At 41.0% G+C, this 23,022-nt stretch overlaps 1 protein-coding gene across 1 annotated transcript in view; it reads right to left on the reverse strand.

Moving 5' to 3' along the window:
• Positions 1-2,661: 2,661 nt before the first annotated feature.
• PPP1R14C (protein phosphatase 1 regulatory inhibitor subunit 14C) overlaps positions 2,662-23,022 on the reverse strand; it is a 111,891-nt gene continuing 91,530 nt past the window's right edge. The window contains exons 2-4 of the mRNA XM_069769148.1: positions 18,148-18,231; positions 15,845-15,877; positions 2,662-4,481 (exon numbers count right to left, since the gene is read on the reverse strand). Coding sequence (XP_069625249.1) covers positions 4,407-4,481; positions 15,845-15,877; positions 18,148-18,231 — 192 coding nt within the window. The 3' untranslated portion in view covers positions 2,662-4,406. The remainder of the gene's footprint in view (positions 4,482-15,844; positions 15,878-18,147; positions 18,232-23,022) is intronic.

Raw genomic sequence — 23,022 nt, forward strand, 5'->3', positions numbered from 1 at the left:
ACTCACATTCAACATGAGATTCATTATAACTGGGGAAGTGAAAAACGAATAACTGGGGAACTGAAAGTTGACACTTTAACATCTATTGAAGTGGGGACCTCCTGTAGTGGCCAATTACAACAGGAGAATTGCTTGGAGAGACAGCCACTAAGCTTGGAATTTGTTTATTCAGTGGTGGAGAATTACGCTTTCAAGGCATGAGCTTTCATTCATCAAAGCACGGGTCCCAGACTTTTCGGAGCCAGTGATGAATATTGGGGTTTGCATCAATCCGATTTTTATGGGAGATATATACACTGCTAAAAAAAAAAGGGGAACACAAGTCCAACATCCTAGATCTCACTGAATGAAATATTCCAGTTGTAAATCTTTATTCACTACATAGTAATGTGTTGAGAACAATAAAACCTAAAAATTATCAACGTAAATCACAACTATTATCCCACGGAGGTCTGGAGTTGGAATGATGCTCAAAATTAAAGTGGAAAATGAAGTTACAGGCTGATCCAACTTCAGTGGAAATGCCTCGAGAAAAGGAAATGATGCTCAGTAGTGTGTGTGGCCTCCACATGCAGGTATGACCTCCCATCCTCTCCTGGGCATGCTCCTGATGAGGTGGTGGATGGCCTCCTGAGGGATATCCTCCCAGACCTGGACTAAAGCATACGCCAACTCCTGGACAGTCTGTGGTGCAACATGACGTTGGTGGATGGTGCGAGACATGATGTCCCAGATGTGTTCAATTGGATTCAGGTCTGGGGAACAGGCGAGCCAGTCCATAGCTTCAATGCCTTCATCTTGCAGGAACTGCTGACACACTCCAGCCACATGAGGTCTGGCATTGTCCTGCATTAGGAGGAAACCAGGGACAACTGCACTAGCATATGGTCTCACAAGGGTTCTGAGGATCTCATCTCGGTACCTAATAGCAGTCAGGCTACCTCTGACCACATGGAGAGCTGTGAGGCACTCCGAAGAAATGCCACCCCACACCATTACTGACCCACTGCCAAACCGGTCATGCTGAAGGATGTTGCAGGCAGCAGATCGCTCTCCGCGGCATCTCCAGACTGTCCGTGCTCAGTGTGAACCTGCTTTCATCTGTGAAGAGCACAGGGTGCCAGTGGCAAATTTGCCAATGCTGGTGTTCTGTGGCAAATGCCAAGCGTCCTACACAGTGTTGGGCTGTGAACAAAACCTCCATCTATGGACGTCAGGCACTCAGGCCATCCTCATGGAGTCGGTTTCTAACCGTTTGCAGGGCTCTGGCAGTGCTCCTCCTGTTCCTCCTAGCACAAAGGCTGAGGTAGCGGTCCTGCTGCTGGGTGGTTGCCCTCCTATGGCTCCCTCTATGTCTCCTGGTGTACTGGCATGTCTCCTGGTAGCACCTCCAGCTTCTGGACACTATGTTGACAGACAGCAAACCTTCTTGCCACAGCTCGCATTGATGTGCCATCCTGGATGAGCTACACTACCTGAGCCACTTGTGTGGGTTGTGGAGTCTGTCTCATGCTACAAGTGTGAAAGCACAACCAATATTCAAAAGTGACCAAAACATCAGCCAGAAAGCATTGGTACGGAGATGTGGTCTGTGGTCCCCACCTGCAGAACCACTCCTTTATTGAGTGTGTCTTGATAATTGCCAATAATTTCCATCTGTTGTCTATTCTAATAGCACCACATCATATGAAATTGATTGTCAAAAAAACAGTGTTGCTTCCTAAGTGGACAGTTTGATTTCACAGAAGTTTGAGTTACTTGGAGTTATATTCTTTTTAAGTGTTCCCTTAATTTTTTGGAGCAGTGTATTTCAGAGTCATGGACGTATTGGTTTTGATGGATGATGATATCCACACCATGTTTCAGCTCTAAAGAAAGACAAGATCGCAATAGGAAACATACCATCTACCACCTGGGGCCTCCAGTGGCTTAGATATTCTCTAAGTTGGGGATCTCATATGCTACAAGACCTAGAACAACCCACAACCAGCATAAGCAATAGAACGTGGGTGTAACCCTGATTTAATAAAAATGAGAGTTTGGGTATTGATCCTTGTTGATTCTGGAAGACATACTATAGTTTGCTGTGAGAGTATTCCATTTTCCTAATGTGAGCGCTTCCCTCCGTAAAGATGAGAGCCATTCCTGCAACATCATGTTCAGTTCTTCTTTCGTTATTCCTTAATATCTTATGTAACTGCATATACCACATCGTAAATGTAAATATATTACATATTCATGGAATGAATTGTGTAAAAAAAAATATATATATATATTTTATAATATAATTTTTTTTTATTTATTTATTTTATTAACACTGCCTACTTTTACGGACTAAATATATATAAATGCACTGCTATGTATAGAGAAAGTCGGTCTCCTATGAATGACAGTTTAACTCTGCTTGTTATGACCAGTCTCCTGTATTTGTCAGACTAGTGTGTCATTGCAACCTATCGGCAACCCCGCAATCTTAGTCACAGGCACAAAGAATGAAGCGCCACTCTGCCAGTGCTTGCTAAATGCCGCCAAGAGTCTGGCACAGGCATTTAACATATTAAAATAAATGTATATCATGTCGAGGTTAATTTTGGTCAAAGTTTGCCTTATTATCCCACATTGCTGATTAAATCAATACTAATAAAATAAAAAGCAGACAAATTACAATTTGACACAGTCAGTGTTTTATTTCAGCAAATATCTTGTAAATAAAATGATCAACAATACAAAATAAAACTAAATAAAATTTGTCAGTAAGGAACACTGGAAATGTATCCATTTGAAAAAAAAAACATTCTAAAGAGCACCGTTTACATATAATGCTTTATTGGCATTGGCTTCTGTGCGATATTCCTATGCGAGGAAAAAAATTAAAGTTATACTACCATATCACACACACACAAAAAGTTGCACTATGGGTCAACCTTGCAAATATTGCTATAAAATCATTTAACTTTGGCAGAACCATAGAAGCATTACAGAACAAGCCTATTTTTATCGCAGTGCTTTAAAGCTGTTAAAGAGGGTGTATCAGCAATTCTGAGACCTGTGTCTAGAAAAGTATTCAGGTCGTTATTTCCCACAAAAAAATAAAATTATAATAATATGATTGCCATCATCTTCACCTCAATCTCATGGAATTTGTGATACATCCTCTTTAACATCATTTCAAATATCTTCAATAAAGTGCTGGTAATAACCTTACCCCATGTTAACGATGAAATGAATTGTAAACCTGAAAGGTCCTTATGATTGTGGATAAAAAAGGTACCCCCTTTGGCAACATAATGTAAAAATTGATTTTTTTTTCTAAAGGAAACATCCACACGTACAACCACTAATTTCTATGTTCTGAAAGACACTTGTATCTGTAACAAAAGAAATGAAAATATTCAGAGGTATTGGAGTAAACCCATTACAGTGTTTGCCCTTATTCGCATCTCCATGAAAGAAAGATAAAGTAGTTAAAAAAAAAGCCAATCTGACACAGATAGAGGGCCAGAATGGCAAAAATCCACTACAGAGATTTAGTTGTATGGGCATTAAAAAAAAATAATATTTTTAAGAATGCTGCAAGTATTCAGACTGCAAAAGGAAAGCCTGTGTTGGTTAGATTTACTATCGTATTTTGCATAGAATTTAAAGTTGTGTAAATCCAAATGCAATAATTTTTTTATTTTGTGTTTATTTGGGAACTGCAGTCTGGTTTGCAATTTTTAGGTTATGCCAATACAACATACCGTAAGTTTCCATGTCAGAAGAACGTACCGTATATTAAATATAAAATACAATTGCCAGGCTTACAGCAAACAGCCTTCTTTGGTGGCTGCTGCAAAATAAAGTTACATGGTAGCCATTGAGAAGAAAGACCGTGCACCTGAAGAATACAGCTACTCAAGTCCACCATGACGATAACTACTCCTATGAAGAGACTAGGCTATAGAGGAGAACCAAATACTGGAGTACTAGCTATAATTCTGGCGTGTTTATGCCTAGACTACTGTAGCCTTCCACATTAAACATCAGAATCAGGCTGATGGGATAAGTCCATGTGAACAGATCCGAATAGAGTAAATCTTGCAACTCTGGATCGAAGATTGGATCCACAAAAGGTGAGAAATACTTCACTGCTGCATTTCTTACATAAACATCCCCAATGCTTTAAAACAGTTGAATTATATTTTTAAAGGGCAGTTCCAAACATAATTGACAATTCCCCCTCCCCCCAAAAAAATTGTAATCAATAAATTTTTAATAAACTACCACAAAAACAAGTATTCTGTTAAGAACTACATCTTGGTATATCCCACCCACCATAAAACAGCAATATGTAGAGTTCTTAAGAAAGTTGACTTGAAAAAGCTTGTGGTCTTGTTTCTTTTGCAACAGAAGTGGTCATGACCAACTTATATATCTTTTTTTTGAGGTGGACTCAGTTTCCGCATGCCTTGTATCCTGGACAAAAGTTGGTTGATAAAATCCTATAGGGTGAAGAAAAAAAAAAAAAAGACGAAAAAACAAAATTAACATTAACCACATGTCGAAGTTTGGATATATGTTACAGTACATCAGATAAATCAGAGGGGCTTTTTAGGCCTAAACTAAATTACAGTTAAGAAAATGTAAACTCGTAATTTTTCATATGCACTTTTTTTTACCCACATTTCAGTTCTAACGAATGCTCAACCTTCCACTCTTGTCACTGCTGCTGGAATAAGTAATGCTACTTTCTCAAACTGTGCCATACATATGAGAAAATGAGGCCAAACAATTCTTGCAAGTCTGGAAGACTACGTGCTGACCAACACAAAGGTGTGAGGCATGTTGAATTTCAATGCCGGATCCTCTTGTTTTCCTGCATGATTAGCCACCATTAGGGGTGCCTAGCAGCGCTCCTCCAATTAAACTCATGTGTATGTGAGGGGGGTGGGGGGTGTCGAGGGGAAATCTGTTGAGTCATCTCAAGAATTATGGGTGCAATGCAATTAAGTGTATCAGAAGTCTATTGAATAGGGAAATCTATGCTGGAAACCATACAAAAATTACTTTATCGAAGCAAGTTATATGCCCTGTTTCGGATAAAGTATAAATTGAGGCCAAGACAATGATTTTATGTAAATACCCAAAATCTAGAAATGCTACGATAGAAGTTAGATAACATATCTAATACCCATTTTCTACATCAATGCACTAGATTAGACTTGGGCAAAGTGTGGTCTGCACGGGAACAGCCCAAGGGCTTTGTGGGCAGCACGGTGGCGCAGTGGTTAGCACTGCAGCCTTGCAGCGCTCGAGTCATGGGTTCTAATCCCACCCAGGACAACATCTGCAAAGAGTTTGTATGTTCTCTCCGTGTTTGCGTGGGTTTCCTCCGGGCACTCCGGTTTCCTCCCACATTCCAAAGACATACTGATAGGGATTATAGATTGTGAGCCCCATTGGGGACAGTGATGATAATGTGTGCGCTGCGGAATATGTTAGCGCTATATAAAAATAAAGATTATTATTATTATAAGCAGTCGCTGGTCGCCGGCGTCTCTCCTTCACCGATATCTGCTTCTTTGGAATGCAGATACCAGGGAATATAATAAGACAGGCCATGCTCCATCATTGAGCCACTGCATTTGAGAGAGCAGCAGGCGTGATGGCATCACTACATCGTGCCTCAGTACACGGAGCTGCAGGGGGACATGCAAAAGGGAATAGCTTTTTTTATTTTTACACATCATTCTGCAGGAGGTGTTGGGGGAGGGGTGTTGACAATATTGTGTAAGGGGCTATATTCAGACATCTTTCTAAGTGAGTGGATGTGTGGGTACATCATTCTGCATGAGGCAGAATACTGTATTAGTCTATGTTTCCACATTCCGCAAAGGCAGCGCTTTGGACGCAGCACATACCGGCTCCGTCCAAAGCGCTGTCGGCTTTTGTGCGCAAAGCGATTCCATATGTGTTCATTGAACACATGCAAAGTCACCGCATCCTATACATAGGATGCTACTTATCTTGCGGAGACTGAGCCACATGTGTGTATACGCCGGTCTGCCACCTGCATCTTTGCGCATAGTGGAGATGGGATTTCATAAAATGTACACAGCGCCCAATCCGCAGCAAATACTAAATGTGGAAACATACCCTAAAATAGCTACGTGTGGATATTCTTGGGGGGCTGTGGGGACATAATACTGTAGTGAGGCAGTGTGGGAACTGCGGGGCATAATTGTATTAAGGGTAGTGATGAGTGAGTACTCATTGCTCGGGTTTTCCCGAGCACGCTTGGGTGACCTACGAGTATTTATGACTGCTCGGAGATTTCGTTTTCATCATGGCAGCTGAATAATTTACAGCTAGTAGCCAGGCTGAGTACATGTGGGGGTTGCCTGGTTGCTAGGGAATCCCCACATGTAATCAAGCTGGCTAATAGCTGTAAATCATTCAGCTGTGGAGATGAAGACAATCTCTGAGCAGTCAAATACTCGGATGTCACCTGAGCGTGCTCGGGAAAACCCAAGTAATGAGTACACTCGCTCATCACCAATTAAGAGCCGTTGTTCAAAATAAGTGATCCTCTGTAATTAGCTGCTACAGATAATACATGTCACAGTGCGGTCTGTTTTAATATGTATTAGCAGCAATTAATAAGCAGAATTAAGTCTGACTAGTTTAGTTTTACATTGATTTGTATCCCTTAATATTGAGAATTAAGTTCAGCCCTCCACAACAGTCACAGTAGCTCATGTGGCCGCTTTGGAAAAATCCCCACCTCTCTGCTATAGAAATTCTACAAGAACTTAAAAATTAAAATGACTGTTACTCTTTATTTCATAAATCAATAGTACACCTGAAAATAAGAAACTTTGTAACATCTGTGAAATCTGCTGCCTTCTCTGCCAGAATTGGTCATTATCAAAATTCTCAATTCTGATGTATAATCAGTTTTCAGTGAAGACGGAATCTCATCAGTAGCCGCTATCTCCTATCTCAGGAATGGGAGAGTGTCTTCACTGAATACAGATTATACATCACAATTGAGAATTTTGATAATGACTGAACAATTCTGGTAGAGAAAAAAAAACAGATTTCAAAGATATATACCGTATAACAATAGTACACTTGAAAATTAAGAAACTTTGTATTTTCATGTGCTTAAAGAGTAATCTGTTTTAATTTGTTTTTGCAGTGTTGTCTTACTTCATGTATGAATTCTAAGTCTAAATACATGGAGTGCTTGATTTTTTATTTTAGTCTGCACATTTTGCAACAGGGAAAAAGTGCAAAACGCAACAAAAACCTAGAAATCAATGAATATAAGATTGTATGGGAGCAAGTTTTTTTTTTATTATGTACTCTATAAATTTGGATGACAACTTAGTATTCCATCTGCTTTGTTTTGTTGAATTTCACTTTATTACAGGTCCTTCTCAAAAAATTAGCATATAGTGTTAAATTTCATTATTTACCATAATGTAATGATTACAATTAAACTTTCATATATTATAGATTCATTATCCACCAACTGAAATTTGTCAGGTCTTTTATTGTTTTAATACTGATGATTTTGGCATACAACTCCTGATAACCCAAAAAACCTGTCTCAATAAATTAGCATATCAAGAAAAGGTTCTCTAAACGACCTATTACCCTAATCTTCTGAATCAACTAATTAACTCTAAACACATGCAAAAGATACCTGAGGCTTTTATAAACTCCCTGCCTGGTTCATTACTCAAAACCCCCATCATGGGTAAGACTAGCGACCTGACAGATGTCAAGAAGGCCATCATTGACACCCTCAAGCAAGAGGGTAAGACCCAGAAAGAAATTTCTCAACAAATAGGCTGTTCCCAGAGTGCTGTATCAAGGCACCTCAATGGTAAGTCTGTTGGAAGGAAACAATGTGGCAGAAAACGCTGTACAACGAGAAGAGGAGACCGGACCCTGAGGAAGATTGTGGAGAAGGACCGATTCCAGACCTTGGGGAACCTGAGGAAGCAGTGGACTGAGTCTGGTGTGGAAACATCCAGAGCCACCGTGCACAGGCGTGTGCAGGAAATGGGCTACAGGTGGCGCATTCCCCAGGTAAAGCCACTTTTGAGCTACAGAGAAGCAGCACTGGACTGTTGCTAAGTGGTCCCAAGTACTTTTTTCTGATGAAAGCAAATTTTTTCGGAAATCAAGGTGCCAGAGTCTGGAGGAAGACTGGGGAGAAGGAAATGCCAAAATGCCTGAAGTCCAGTGTCAAGTACCCACAGTCAGTGATGGTGTGGGGTGCCATGTCAGCTGCTGGTGTTGGTCCACTGTGTTTCATCAAGGGCAGGGTCAATGCAGCTAGCTATCAGGAGATTTTGGAGCACTTCATGCTTCCATCGGCTGAAATGCTTTATGGAGATGAAGATTTCATTTTTCAGCACGACCTGGCACCTGCTCACAGTGCCAAAACCACTGGTAAATGGTTTACTGACCATGGTATTACTGTGCTCAATTGGCCTGCCAACTCTCCTGACCTGAACCCCATAGAGAATCTGTGGGATATTGTGAAGAGAAAGTTGAGAGACGCAAGACCCAACACTCTGGATGAGCTTAAGGCCGCTATTGAAGCATCCTGGGCCTCCATAACATCTCAGCAGTGTCACAGGCTGATTGCCTCCATGCCACGCCGCATTGAAGCAGTCATTTCTGCCAAAGGATTCCCGACCAAGTATTGAGTGCATAACTGAACATTATTATTTGTTGGTTTTTTTTTGTTTGTTATTAAAAAACACTTTTATTTGATTGGATGGGTGAAATATGCTAATTTATTGAGACAGGTTTTTTGGGTTATCAGGAGTTGTATGCCAAAATCATCAGTATTAAAACAATAAAAGACCTGACAAATTTCAGTTGGTGGATAATGAATCTATAATATATGAAAGTTTAATTGTAATCATTACATTATGGTAAATAATGAAATTTAACACTATATGCTAATTTTTTGAGAAGGACCTGTATTTTCTTCTCCCATCTTTATAGCTACACTGCACCATTAATTCAAATCTTATGCATATAAGGTCAAATACTAAATTATTCAGCTATAGTCATTAAACCATGCATTTTTCTGCCTTTAACTAAACACTCATTCTTGTATTTCTATTTAGTTAAGGGAAGACATACAAATATTTTTTTTATAACAATACTATTACAACTGGAAAGAATTTTAATGACAGATGGAAATCTGCAATGTACAGAAGCTTGGAACAAAAATAACCCAGTTGTCACATCTCCAAACTGATAGCATGGTTTTAGAAGCAGAATCCCAAATCAGACTCATGAACCGCAAAAGCTAGGAACTCCGCAGCCTGCATTGCTTTCAGCGCTCAGATTTTGTTATCACAGTTGGGCTCATCAGAACCCAATAAAGTATGAGTAATTTACACACTGGTGAATGAAACCGTGTATACAAAGTAACAGTGTCATTTAAACCTGTACGTGCTCTTCAATAAAAAAAAATAAAAATAACGCCCATATGTGTAAAGCAGATTCATGCTGCCTGATTCATGGGTTGCATATATCGGGCTCTGCTGTATGATTTCAGCCAGGTACTTGTGACTAAGGGTAAGTTCACACAGGGCGTTTTTGCTGCTTTTTTTTCTGCAGCAAAACCTGATCTTCTGACAGGAAAGAAGCTGTGTCAAAACACAGGTTTAGGTGCGTTTTTTTGTTGTGTATTTGGTGAGGTTTTTTTTGGGTATGTTTTTTTTCCCCCTCTTTGTTCTTGCTAATGTCCTTGGAATTTCAGCAGCAAAAACGCAGCACATAATGATACCTGCATTTCTGCGGCGTTTTTTTCTTCAACACCCATTCAAGTCAATGGGTGAAAAAAGGCAGCAAAAACACTGAAAGAAGTGACATGCTCCATGCCCAAAAACACAGGAAAGCACAAAATACTGATCACACAAAAAAATAATGTGTGTGCATGAGATTTCTGAAATATCATAGGCTTTGCTGGTATTGTAAAAAGCAGCTGAAAATTAGCATAAAAAATGCAGCAAAAACGTCCTGTGTGAACTTACCCTAACACACTGCAGTGTTTGAGAAAAAAAAAACAAAAGAAACCAAAAACACTTTGAAAGCCACCATGGACCAAAGCACAGGATAATAATAGGAGAGGCTGGTCTCAAGTGTCTTCTCCGACCCCCCACCCCCTTGTTTGATGGGTTTTCGGCCTGCATGTGTAGAGACCTGCCAAGCCTTGGCCATGGGTGGGAGAAGCTTTTTTTTCTCCTAGTTGCCCATATGCTTGGTTGCTTGCAGCTTCTAATGTATATTTTTCTCTGAAACGCCACAGTGTTTCACAGTCAAATATACCTACTTTAACCCCTTAATCCCATATGACGTACTATCCCGTCCAGGTGACCTGGGACTTAATTCCCATGGACGGGATAGTACGTCATATGCGATCGGCCGCGCTCACGGGGGGAGCGCGGCCGATCGCGGCCGGGTGTCAGCTGCCTATCGCAGCTGACATCCGGCACTATGTGCCAGGAGCGGTCACGGACCGCTCCCGGCACATTAACCCCCGGCACACCGCGATCAAAGATGATCGCGGTGTGCCGGCGGTGCAGGGAAGCATCGCGCAGGGAGGGGGCTCCCTGCGGGCTTCCCTGAGACGATCGGTACACGGTGATGTGCTCACCGTGTACCGAGCGTCTTCTCCCTGCAGTCCCCGGATCCAAAATGGCCGCCGGGCTGCATCCGGGTCCTGCAGGGAGCACTTCCGGGTCAGGATCAGGCTGCAGCTGCAGCTCTAATCCTGCCCGGCTGTATGTCAGATCACCGATCTGATAGAGTGCTGTGCACACTGTCAGATCGGTGATCTGTGATGTCCCCCCCTGGGACAAAGTGAAAAAGTAAAAAAAAAAATTTCCACACTTGTAAAAAAAGAAAATAAAAAAAAAATTCCTAAATAAAGCAGAAAAAAAAAAAATATTATTCCCATAAATACATTTCTTTACATAAAAAAAAAACAAAAAAACAATAAAAGTACACATATTTAGTATCGCCGCGTCCGTAACGACCCGACCTATAAAACTGGCCCACTAGTTAACCCCTTCAGTGAACACCGTAAGAAAAAAAAAAAAAAAACGAGCCAAAAAACAACGCTTTATTATCATAACGCTGAACAAAGAGTGGAATAACACGCGATCAAAAAGACGGATATAAATAACCATGTTACCTCTGAAAACGTCATCTTGTCCCGCAAAAAACGAGCCGCCATATAGCATCATAACCAAAAAAATAAAAAAGTTATAGTCCTCTGAATAAAGCGATGCCAAAATAATTACTTTTTCTATAAAATAGCTTTTATCGTATAAAAGCGCCAAAACATAAAAAAAATGATATAAATGAGGTGTCGCTGTAATCGTACTGACCCGAAGAATAAAACTGCTTCATCAATTTTACCAAACGCGGAACGGTATAAACGCCTCCCCCAAAAGAAATTCATGAATAGCTGGTTTTTGGTCATTCTGCCTCACAAAAAAATCGGAATAAAAAGCGATCAAAAACTGTCACGTGTCCGAAAATGTAACCGATAAAAACGTCAACTCGTCCCGCAAAAAACAAGACCTCACATGACTCTGTGGACCAAAATATGGAAAAATTATAGGTCTCAAAATGTGGAGACGCAAAAACTTTTTTGCTATAAAAAGCGTCTTTTAGTGTGTGACGGCTGCCAATCATAAAAATCCGCTAAAAAACTCGCTATAAAAGTAAATCAAACCCCCCTTCATCACCCCCTTAGTTAGGCTAGGTTCACATTGCGTTAATGGGTTAACGCTAACGGACAGCGTTGCACGGCGAAAATGTCACAATTAACGCCGTGCAACGGGTCCGTTAGCACAACCATTGACAGCAATGTGATTTTCAGGTGTAGCGCATCGCTAGAGCGTGCCATTTTCGGCTCGCGCTAGCAAGGTGCCATTCTTTTGTGGCGCGCCTCAGACGCTGCTTGCAGCGTCCGCGGCGCGCCCGAGGTCCGATCCCCGATCTTCCAGAGCGGGGACGTTAACGCGACCACTAAACACGACACCTAAAAAGACATTGTGTTAGCGCAATCCGCTAGTGCTAAACGGATTTCCCTAACGCAATGTGAACCTAGCCTTAGGGAAAAATAATAAAATTAAAAAAAATGTATTTATTTCCATTTTCCGGTTAGGGTTAGGGCTAGGGTTGGGGCTAGGGTTAGGGTTTGGATTACATTTACGGTTGGGATTAGGGTTGGGATTAGAATTAGGGGTGTGTCTGGGTTAGGTGTGTGGTTAGGGTTACAGTTGGGATTAGGGTTAGTGGTGCGTTTGGATTAGGGTTTCATTTATAATTGGGGGGTTTCCACTGTTTAGACACATCAGGGGCTCTCCAAACGCGACATGGCGTCCGATCTCAATTCCAGCCAATTCTGCATTGAAAAAGTAAAACAGTGCTCCTTCACTTCCGAGCTCTCCCGTGCGCCCAAACAGGGGTTTACCCCAACATATGGGGTATCAGCGTACTCGAGACAAATTGGACAACAACTTTTTGGGTCCAAGTTCTCTTGTTATCCTTGGGAAAATAAAAATTTGGGGGGCTAAAAATCATTTTTGTGGGAAAAAAAAAGGATTTTTATTTTCACGGCTCTGCGTTGTAAACTGTAGTGAAACACTTGGGGGTTCAAAGTTTTCACAACACATCTAGATAAGTTCCATGGGAGGTCTAGTTTCCAATATGGGGTCACTTGTGGGTGGTTTCTACTGTTTGGGTACATCAGGGGCTCTGCAAATGCAACGTGACGCCTGCAGACCAATCCATCTAAGTCTGCATTCCAAATGGCGCTCCTTCCCTTCCGAGCTCTGCCATGAGCCCAAACAGTGGTTCCCCCCCACATATGGGGTATCAGCGTACTCAGGACAAATTGAACAACAACTTTTGGGGTCCAATTTATTCTGTTACCCTTGTAAAAATACAAAGCTGGGGGCTAAAAAATCATTTTTGTGAAAAAAAAAAGAATTTTTATTTTCACGGGTCTGCGTTATAAACTGTAGTGAAACACTTAGGGGTTCAAAGTTCTCACAACACATCTAGATAAGTTCCATGGGAGGTCTAGTTTCTAATATGGGGTCACTTGTGGGGGGTTTGTACTGTTTGGGTACATCAGGGGCTCTGCAAATGCAACGTGACTCCTGCAGACCAATCCATCTAAGTCTGCATTCCAAATGGCGCTCCTTCCCTTCCGAGCTCTGCCATGCGCCCAAACAGTGGTTCCCCCCCACATATGGGGTATCAGCGTACTCAGGACAAATTGGACAACAACTTTTGGGGTCCAATTTATTATGTTACCCTTGTGAAAATACAAAACTGGGGGCTAAAAAATTTTTGCGAAAAAAAAATAAATTTATTTTAACGGCTCTGCGTTATAAACTGTAGTGAAACACTTGGGGGTTCAAAGCTCTCAAAACACATCTAGATAAGTTCCTTAGAGGGTCTAGTTTCCAAAATGGTGTCACTTGTGAGGGGTTCCAATGTTTAGGCACATCAGGGGCTCTCCAAACGCAACATGGCGTCCCATCTCAATTCCAGTCAATTTTGCATTGAAAAGTCAAATGGCGCTCCTTTCCTTCCGAGCTCTGCCATGCGCCCAAACAGTGGTTTACCCCCACATATGGGGTATCGTCGCACTCAGGACAAATTGCACAACAACTTTTGTGGTCTAATTTCTTCTCTTACCCTTGGGAAAATAAAAAATTGGTGGCGAAAAGATTATTTTTGTGAAAAAATATGATTTTTTATTTTTACGGCTCTGCATTATAAACTTCTGTGAAGCACTTGTTGGGTCAAAGTGCTCACCACACCTCTAGATAAGTTCCTTAAGGGGTCTACTTTCCAAAATGGTGTCACTTGTGGGGATTTCAATGTTTAGGCACATCAGGGGCTCTCCAAACGCAACATGGCATCCCATCTCAATTCCAGTCAATTTTGCATTGAAAAGTAAAATGGCGCTCCTTCCCTTCCGAGCTCTGCCATAAGCCCAAACAATGGTTTACACCCATATACGGGGTATCAGCGTACTCAGGACAAATTGGCCAACAATTTTTGAGGTTCAATTTCTTCTCTTACTCTTGGGAAAATAAAAAATTGGGGGCGAAAAGATCATTTTTGTGAAAAAATATGATTTTTTATTTTTACGGCTCTGCATTATAAACTTCTGTGAAGCAATTGGTGGGTCAAAGTGGTCACCACACATCTAGATAAGTTCCTTAGGGTGTCTACTTTCCAAAATGGTGTCACTTGTGGGGGGTTTCAATGTTTAGGCACATCAGTGGCTCTCCAAACGCAACATGGTGTCCCATCTCAATTCCTGTCAATTTTGCATTTAAAAGTCAAATGGCGCTCCTTCCCTTCCGAGCTCTGCCATGCGCCCAAACAGTGGTTTACCCCCACATATGGGGTATCAGCGTACTCAGTACAGATTGTACAACAATGTTTGGCATCCATTTTATCCTGTTACCCTTGGTAAAATAAAACAAATTGGAGCTGAAATAAATTTTGTGTGAAAAAAAGTTAAATATTCATTTTTATTTAAACATTCCAAAAATTCCTGTGAAACCCCTGAAGGGTTAATAAACTTCTTGAATGTGGTTTTGAGCACCTTGAGGGGTGCAGTTTTTAGAATGGTGTCACACTTGGGTATTTTCTATCATATAGACCCCTCAAAATGACATCAAATGAGATGTGGTCCCTAAAAAAAAATGGTGTTGTAAAAATGAGAAATTGCTGGTCAACATTGAACCCTTATAACTCCCTAACAAAAAAAAATTTTGGTTCCAAAATTGTGCTGATGTAAAGGAGACATGTGGGAAATGTTACTTATTAAGTATTTTGCGTGACATATCTCTGTGATTTAAGGGCATAAAAATTTAAAGTTGGAAAATTGCGAAATTTTCAAAATTTTCGCCAAATTTCCGTTTTTTTCACAAATAAACGCAAGTTATATCGAATAAATGTTACTACTAAAATGAAGTACAATATGTCACGAGAAAACAATGTCAGAATCGCCAAGATCCGTTGAAGCGTTCCAGAGTTATAACCTCATAAAGGGACAGTGGTCAGAATTGTAAAAATTGGCCCGGTCATTAACGTGCAAACCACCCTCGGGGCTTAAGGGGTTAAACCCTACATCCAGACTGATGCATGCTACCCGTAAAACAAGCAGCATATAGCAGTTGTCAGTGCCTCTTTAAAAAAGAAAAAAAGTTAAATATTCCTTTAAAATGCAGGCACTGATAGCTGCAAGTATTGTACATAACATTTTAGAAAAGTTATAAATGGTGTCTATATGTTGGAGATGAATTATGGCACATCAGCTCTCCGTTCAGCTAGCTTAACATTTCAGTACATAAATAGAGGTGAGAAAGTGATAATACAAGTGGATTACGTGTGTTCTACAATGTGTAATGCATGACCTTAGAGGAATAGCGCCTTCAAGTGATTTGACCAAGGTCATACTTTAGACTATGGACCTGTATTACTGTCCTATTCTCCTCACTATAGGACACCTGGTTCTAAGAGCTACCACCATTTTACTTGGGAACATCCCTACACAAAAATGCATCATTTTAAGCAAACTGAACCTCAAGTTTTACCAAATTTGTTTGACTTTCCTATATATGAACTAGTATTATTCGTAGCTAGGTACAAGGTCAACTAAATTGGTTTTACATTTTGGTTTATATTAAAGGGCATAATTTTTCAATTAGCTCACTTGTGCTAGAGCAAGGCATTTTATAAAACACAAATTAGAAGAATATTTAAAAAATACATAATCAATAATTACCTCTGTTGGTTTGTAGCAATCTACTAACGATTCCTAAAAGAGAAAATACAATGAATGAAGACAAAACAAACTACAGGTGTCCAATATTAAAATGGAAGTAATCAGAAAATGTTCCCTACATTTGGGCAGTGAATTTTTGTCTTCACATCACAATCTTCATTAAAAACATAGTTCATACTCTTGCAGTTTTTACACGGACCATTGGCATTTTCTCTTCAACTCCTAATACCTGTCCTGTAGTTCTCTTATCAGTAGAAGCAGCCTTAAAATGAGGCATAACACCCCTATACACTGCTGATAACACAGTATCCATCATAGTATACCATGTCAGAGGTGAACCTCCCCCACCACTCCCTTCAGAGACCTTTAGGCTGGAGTCACACTTTCCTTGTGCAAGGGACTAGGGCCAATTATGCAAATGACACTCAGCTCAAACTTTGTCAGACTGAGTCCTGTCGGTGCACTGTGCTTAAATTCTCTCACATGAGCGAATCGCAGTACAGATACAGAGGAGTTGGAGAAAGTAGTTTCTCCATCCCCTCCATTGCCACAATCCACGGTAATTGGACATCCAAATGTAGTCTAGTGTTTCTCATGCACCCAAAAACTTGTATGGGTGCGTGTGGTCCGATCATGGGATGCATTCACAGCATGCTGCGACTGTTTTCTGATGCTGAATAGGCATGCAAAAATAATCACAGATCTGAGCTGCTCCATAGTATAACATTGCGCCGAGTGCTATGTGATAAAATACAGCAAAGTACTCGGTCATTTTATATGTTAGTGTGAGCGAGGGAGGCCTCAAACGAACTCATTAGATTCATCAATATAAAAGATATTGAAATTGACAGTTGTGACAATGTATACAGGTTTCCTGAAAAAAAACAAAAACAAAAAAAAAGTCTTGAAAAGCCTTAGTAGTATAGTAGTCAATGCAAGTTTTTTTTTTATTATTAAAAAATTAAAAGAACTAACAATTTGAAAAAAAAAAAAAAAAACCCACCCCAATTTAATGAACAGGTCATTTTCTGACGATATCTTCCCTACAGATTGGATAACCATGGGCACGGTGGCTCAGTGGTTAGCACTGCAGCCTTGCAGCACGGGAGTCCTGGGCTCAAATCCCAGCAAGGACAACATCTGCAAGGAGTTTGTATGTTCTCCCCGTGTTTCTGTGGGTTTCCTCTGGGTTCTGCGGTTTCCTCCCACATTACAAACACATACGGATAGGAAATTTAGATTGTGAGCCCCATCTGGGACAGTGACGATAATGTGTGCAAACTGTAAAGTGCTGCAGAATATATGTTAGTGCTATATAAAAATAAAGATTATGATTACCAAACAAACTTCATGAAAGCGGATTAAACTGGATGGATACACTGGGGCTTAAAAGGGCATATCTGGAACTATATGGAGAAGAAAAAAAAAAAAAATGTACCCAAGCACTAACAGGCAGGTAATTGTAGCTTACCTGCTGGTTGAGCATGGCGCCGTTATTCCCTGACACAGAGCGGTTACATGCTCCTGCCGGGAATTCCTATGCCTCCGACGCGATAGGGTAGGACTTCTGATTGACAGCCAGCTCCCCTAGTTAGGCAGCGGGGATCCGGCAACTAGAATGACACTGGAAGTCCCGCCCCCATTGACAGAGCAGACAAGAAAAAAAGACTTCTCCGCTTTGTAGACGTGAAGTCAGCAGAGGTTTCTGAATCTTCGGCAGGAGACCGCTCTGTGCTGGGGAAGAACGGCAATTACCTGACTGTTAATGCTGAGGCACATTTTTTTGTTTGTCCATAAAAGTCCTGGATATCCCCTTTAAAAAGGACAAGGAAAAACAGATGTATGAACGAGTGCTATTAAAAAAAAAAAAAAGGGGGCGACAAATTAAACCAGGGCTTTTGGTATTACCAGTCTATATATAGTTTACCAAGCACAAGTGATCAGAACCATTGATAAAACTGTGTGTTGGCCCCTAAACAGCATTTCCCTTTTCAATGTTGTGCTAAATGATTTATCATGGCCAACAACAATGAAACAATAATAAAAAAAATAATAATAATAGTAGTGTCAGACATCAAACCAGTAAGGGGGTTTCATTACAGGATGTGGTATGCCATGGTTTCCAGCGGTATAAGCATACACTGACAAGAACGCTGCCATCAGGTGACACTTTTTTGTAGGATGCTTCTGTATATTATTTAGTCAATGACACTATTCCCATATACGGTACTTGGGGGGGGGGGGGGGGGGGGGGGGTTGATTTCTACATACACTATATAGTGAAAAAAGTATGAATGCGGTACCTGTAATTTGACAACCCGTTCTTCTTCATTAGCCGCATCTAGAAGATCGTCTATATCTATTTCTACTTCTGGCATTTCTTCTTCCTGAAAGGAAACAAGGATACAATGATTTTGAACAAAAAATGTGCACAATATGCTAATCGTACGATAGAAAAGCCAGCAGTTGTGTATAATTCACGATTTATTATAATTATTAAATAGGGGGAGCCTTCCATGAAGCCAACAATTGAACTGCTGCAGCAGCGTGCAGAAATCCAGCCAGCGTCAGCAGTGCTTGTATGCTGTATAGCACATAGGAAACCGGCAACAAGCAGGAAAGTAGCAAATTAAAATGCTCAGTTCTTCAGAGTGCACAATGTTAGGAAGGAAATTGCAAAACTGACGTTTTCTTGCAAGCATTTTGCAATAATTTATACACTAATGATTAAAATGGGAATCACTCTAGGATACCAAGAAAAGTCAATAATTATATTAACTTATTCAAAAAGGAAACCAAGTCATTTTTAGACCCTGAATTACCCCTGCATTAGGTTGCTTCCCAGTATCTCAAACACTAACGTCAACTTGTAGTTTGGCAAAACAACAACTTTTATTAATAGTTCTTCAATAAAGTGCTGCTCCACAGAACTAGAAAAAGCTATTACACCGCCTGAGCGACTACATTAAAATAAATTCCAAGCAGCGGGATTGGTGTGGCATTAAACAGTTGAGCGAATATGTTTGGAATCAGGCGCCAAATCTGAATTTGCCATATTGGTACTCTATTCATGTCGAATTTATGTTTGATGATAGTTTCTGAACATATTCGTTCATTTCTACTACCCATTAACTCCAATGACGTTCAGCGAATATTGCAAAAAATAATATTAGACGATCATAATCAGAACCAAATTTTGAAAAATTCGCTTAACTCTAATCATACGCACACAGACACACATGGGATACTGGAAAATAGCCCACTACAGGGCTGGAGTCAGTCAAAATAATGTGACCGATTCCCTTTAAGAGTTTTTTTCCCCATACCATTTATGGTTCAGCATAATTTAAAATAAGCCAGGATCTCTCTGTTTTCCTTTTGTGCTGTACAGTAATGTGACTAGCACAGCACTTAAGAACAATCGCATGTCTATGCACAACAGATTCATTCTCTGAAATACACAGGAACCAGCGTGGTTGGGGAGGCTGAAGAGAACCAAATTCTCAAGCATGCCTACGTCAAAATAGATCAGATATACAAGAACTGCAGGGCAAATCTTATTCAACATCCAATGGGCAAAAGTGAAGCCGGAAACATGCACAAAGAAAGCATTCACTAAATATGAGTAGGTGCTGTTACTTATTAAAATCAAGATTTCATGAAAATGCTTTTCACAGCAAAAAAAAAAAAAAAATAAAAACAGACACTTTGTAAGCAATGAAATATGTAGGTGCCATCAGCAGGAATTTCCATTGCTAGAAACGAGATGCGACCTAAGCTGGAGACCATCCAAATGCTGAACATGTAGGATAATAATAGGCACCATCTGACGCCATAGCAGAAAACACTGTTTCACATAGCTCTGTATTGTGCTGAAAATTACAAGCGAGCAGACTGCACACAGCATGTGCAAGTAGAAGCATTTAGTTCCCCGAGAGAAGATTATAAATAGCAGAATGCAGAGGGAGAATTCACGACAAACTGTTGTGAGCTTCCCATCAGCGCAGCACCAGTGTGTGCACAGCCAGTGTCAAGCCAAGTGGCCTCTGGTTTGCTTCGGCTCTACACTGGGCCATCAAGGGTAAGTTGTAGGGACACTTCATTGTCAGTTCTGGAAATGGATAGTCATCATAAACAGAATGTACCTGGTCTAGAACATATGGGAAGCAAGACTAATACAGCAAGAAACGAGAAATTGTAAGGCAACATTCCTTTGCTGAACTCCTGACACCTCACAAGTTATCAAGAAGTCCATAAAAAATAAAAAATTTACACACCACATCTAACAGCTAAATCTAATGATCGCTACTTCCTGCAGATTCCCCTGGATCTCTACGCAGCATTCAACATGGTGGTTCACCAGCTCTTCCTCACCATGTGCTGCTCCATCAGCCTAAGGGCTCCTTTCCACTTGCGAGGAAAACGGACGAGTGCAATCCGATAAAAAAAACAAAAAAAATCGGATTGCACTCGGACCAATGTTAGTCAATAGGTGTCTTCATTTGCAATTTTTTTCTCAGCCGAAATCGGAGAAAAAAAAAATAAAAAAAATCGCAGCATGCTGCGTATTGCTGCAATTCTCGGACGAGACTCGCCAATGCGAGTCAATGGGTTCGACAAAAAAAAAAAAACGCACAGCACTCGCACCATGCGAGTGCTGTCCAATTTTTACGCACCGGTGTCCTTTGAAAAGCCAGCAATTCAGCGCGGTGTACAGTAAAATCACACTGACAGGTTAGATTAGAGTAGATATATACACACAGAATGGGTATATATACACATATATATGTCAGGGACATACATACATACATACATACATACATACATACCAGCGCTAGATAGCAGAAAAGCCAGTAATTCAATTGCCGGCTTTTGCCATCTCCTTCACAAACCCGACATGATATGAGACGTGGTTTACATACAGCATATCATCTCATATCCTTTTTTGTGCATATTCCACACTACTACTGTTAGTAGTGTGTATGTGCAAAATTTGGGCGCTCTAGCTATTAAATTTAAGGCTTAAATCGCGGAAAAAAAAAATCGGGCAGATATTAATAGCCTGGAGAGGGTCCATGGTTATTGCCCCCCTTCCCCCGGCTAAAAAAACATCTGCCCCCAGCCACCCCAGAAAAGGCACATCTGGAAGAACTTTTCAGAATTATTTTCCCAGGCTCGAATTCATATGAGGACATCCAGCAGAGGGCACATCACCGCAACTCGAGGTAACTACAGGTCATTCACCTACATTCCATTCATTCACTGGGGTTTTACAGGCAGGGGTGGCTGCATTAGCTTACAAGCAGAAGCTTACAGGCTTCTGCTTGTAAAATTAGTTAACCCCTTCAGATGGATTTACATCGTGGGATAAGACTGAACGACGGAAGGTATATGTTGTGATAGGCAATTCAGTATCACAATGGACATAGCGGTCAGAGCACATACAGTGATCTGACAATAACCCAAAACAATAGAACGAGCTCTGAGACGTGGGAACTCCGCAGACCGCAATCCCTAATCCTCTCCAAACAACACTAGAGGCAGCCGTGGATTGCGCCTAACTCCGCCTATGCAACTCGGCACAGCCTGAGAAACTAACTAGCCTGAAGATAGAAAATAAGCATACCTTGCCTCAGAGAAATACCCCAGAGGAAAAGGCAGCCCCCCACATATAATGACTGAGTTAAGATGAAAAGACAAACGTAGGGATGAAATAGATTCAGCAAAGTGAGGCCCGACTTTCTTAACAGAGCGAGGATAGGAAAGATAACTTTGCGGTCTACACAAAACCCTAAAGAAAACCACGCAAAGGGGGCAAAAAGACCCTCCGTACCGAACTAACGGCACGGAGGTACACCCTTTGCGTCCCAGAGCTTCCAGCAATACAATTAGACAAGCTGGACAGAAAAAATAGCAAACAAATAGCAAAGAAGAACTTAGCTATGCAGAGCAGCAGGCCACAGGAATGATCCAGGGAAAAACAAGTCCAACACTGGAACATTGACAGGAAGCATGGATCAAAGCATTAGGTGGAGTTAAGTAGAGAAGCACCTAACGACCTCACCAGATCACCTGAGGGAGGAAACTCAGAAGCCGCAGTACCACTTTCCTCCACAAACGGAAGCTCCCAGAGAGAATCAGCCGAAGTACCACTTGTGACCACAGGAGGGAGCTCTGCCACAGAATTCACAACAGGTATGGGATATTGTTGATTTTTTATTTTTCCATTTTTACAGAACGAGGGTCTTCAGGTGGATTAAGAGTCTAATAAAATATTACAACAACCTGTGTCTTTATTTCATTAAAATACTTTGTAATAATGTGTGTTTTATTAACCATTTCATACTATTGGATTACTAATGGATAGGTGTCAGAATTGACGCCTCTCCATTATTAATCTGGCTTAATGTCACCTTACAATAGCAAAGTGACATTAACCCTTCATTACCCCATATCCCACCGCTACACGGGAATGGGAAGAGAGTGGCCAAGTGCCAGAATAGGCGCATCTTCTAGATGTGCCTTTTCTGGGGTGGCAGGGGGCAGATGTTTTTAGCAAGGGGGGGGGGCAATAACCATGGACCCTCTCCAGGCTATTAATATCTGCCCTCAGTCACTGGCTTTACCACTCTGGCGGAGAAAATTGCGCGGGAGACCACGCCAATTTTTTTCCGCGATTTAACCCTTACATTTAATACCTAGAGCGCCCAAATTTTGCACATACACACTACTAACATTAGTAGTGTGGAATATGCAAAAAAATAGAATTATTCTTACCGTTAATTCGGTTTCTAGGAACCTTCCACGACAGCATACGGAGGTTGCCTCTTTGCCCTAATGGGGAACAGGAAATACGGAGAGGTTAAAAGGCCCTCCCACCTCCCCGTGACTTATAACTGAAAACCAAAGCACCTGTTTACCTTGAATCCCAGTTTAAATCTAGCGCCGTCGTGGAAGGTTCCTAGAAACCGAATTAACGGTAAGAATAATTCTATTTTCTCTAGTCACCTTCCACGACGGCATACGGAGGAATACCAACTAATTTGGCGCTAGGGAGGGACAACGGCCTGGAGTACTTTCCGGCCGAAGGCTAAATCCTTGTTGAGCATTATGTCCAATCTGTAATGTCTGGAGAAAGTATGCAACGAAGACCATGTAGCTGCCCTGCAGATTTGTTC

This window comes from Ranitomeya imitator, chromosome 5, assembly GCF_032444005.1.
Source record: "Ranitomeya imitator isolate aRanImi1 chromosome 5, aRanImi1.pri, whole genome shotgun sequence".
Lineage (NCBI taxonomy): Eukaryota > Metazoa > Chordata > Amphibia > Anura > Dendrobatidae > Ranitomeya > Ranitomeya imitator.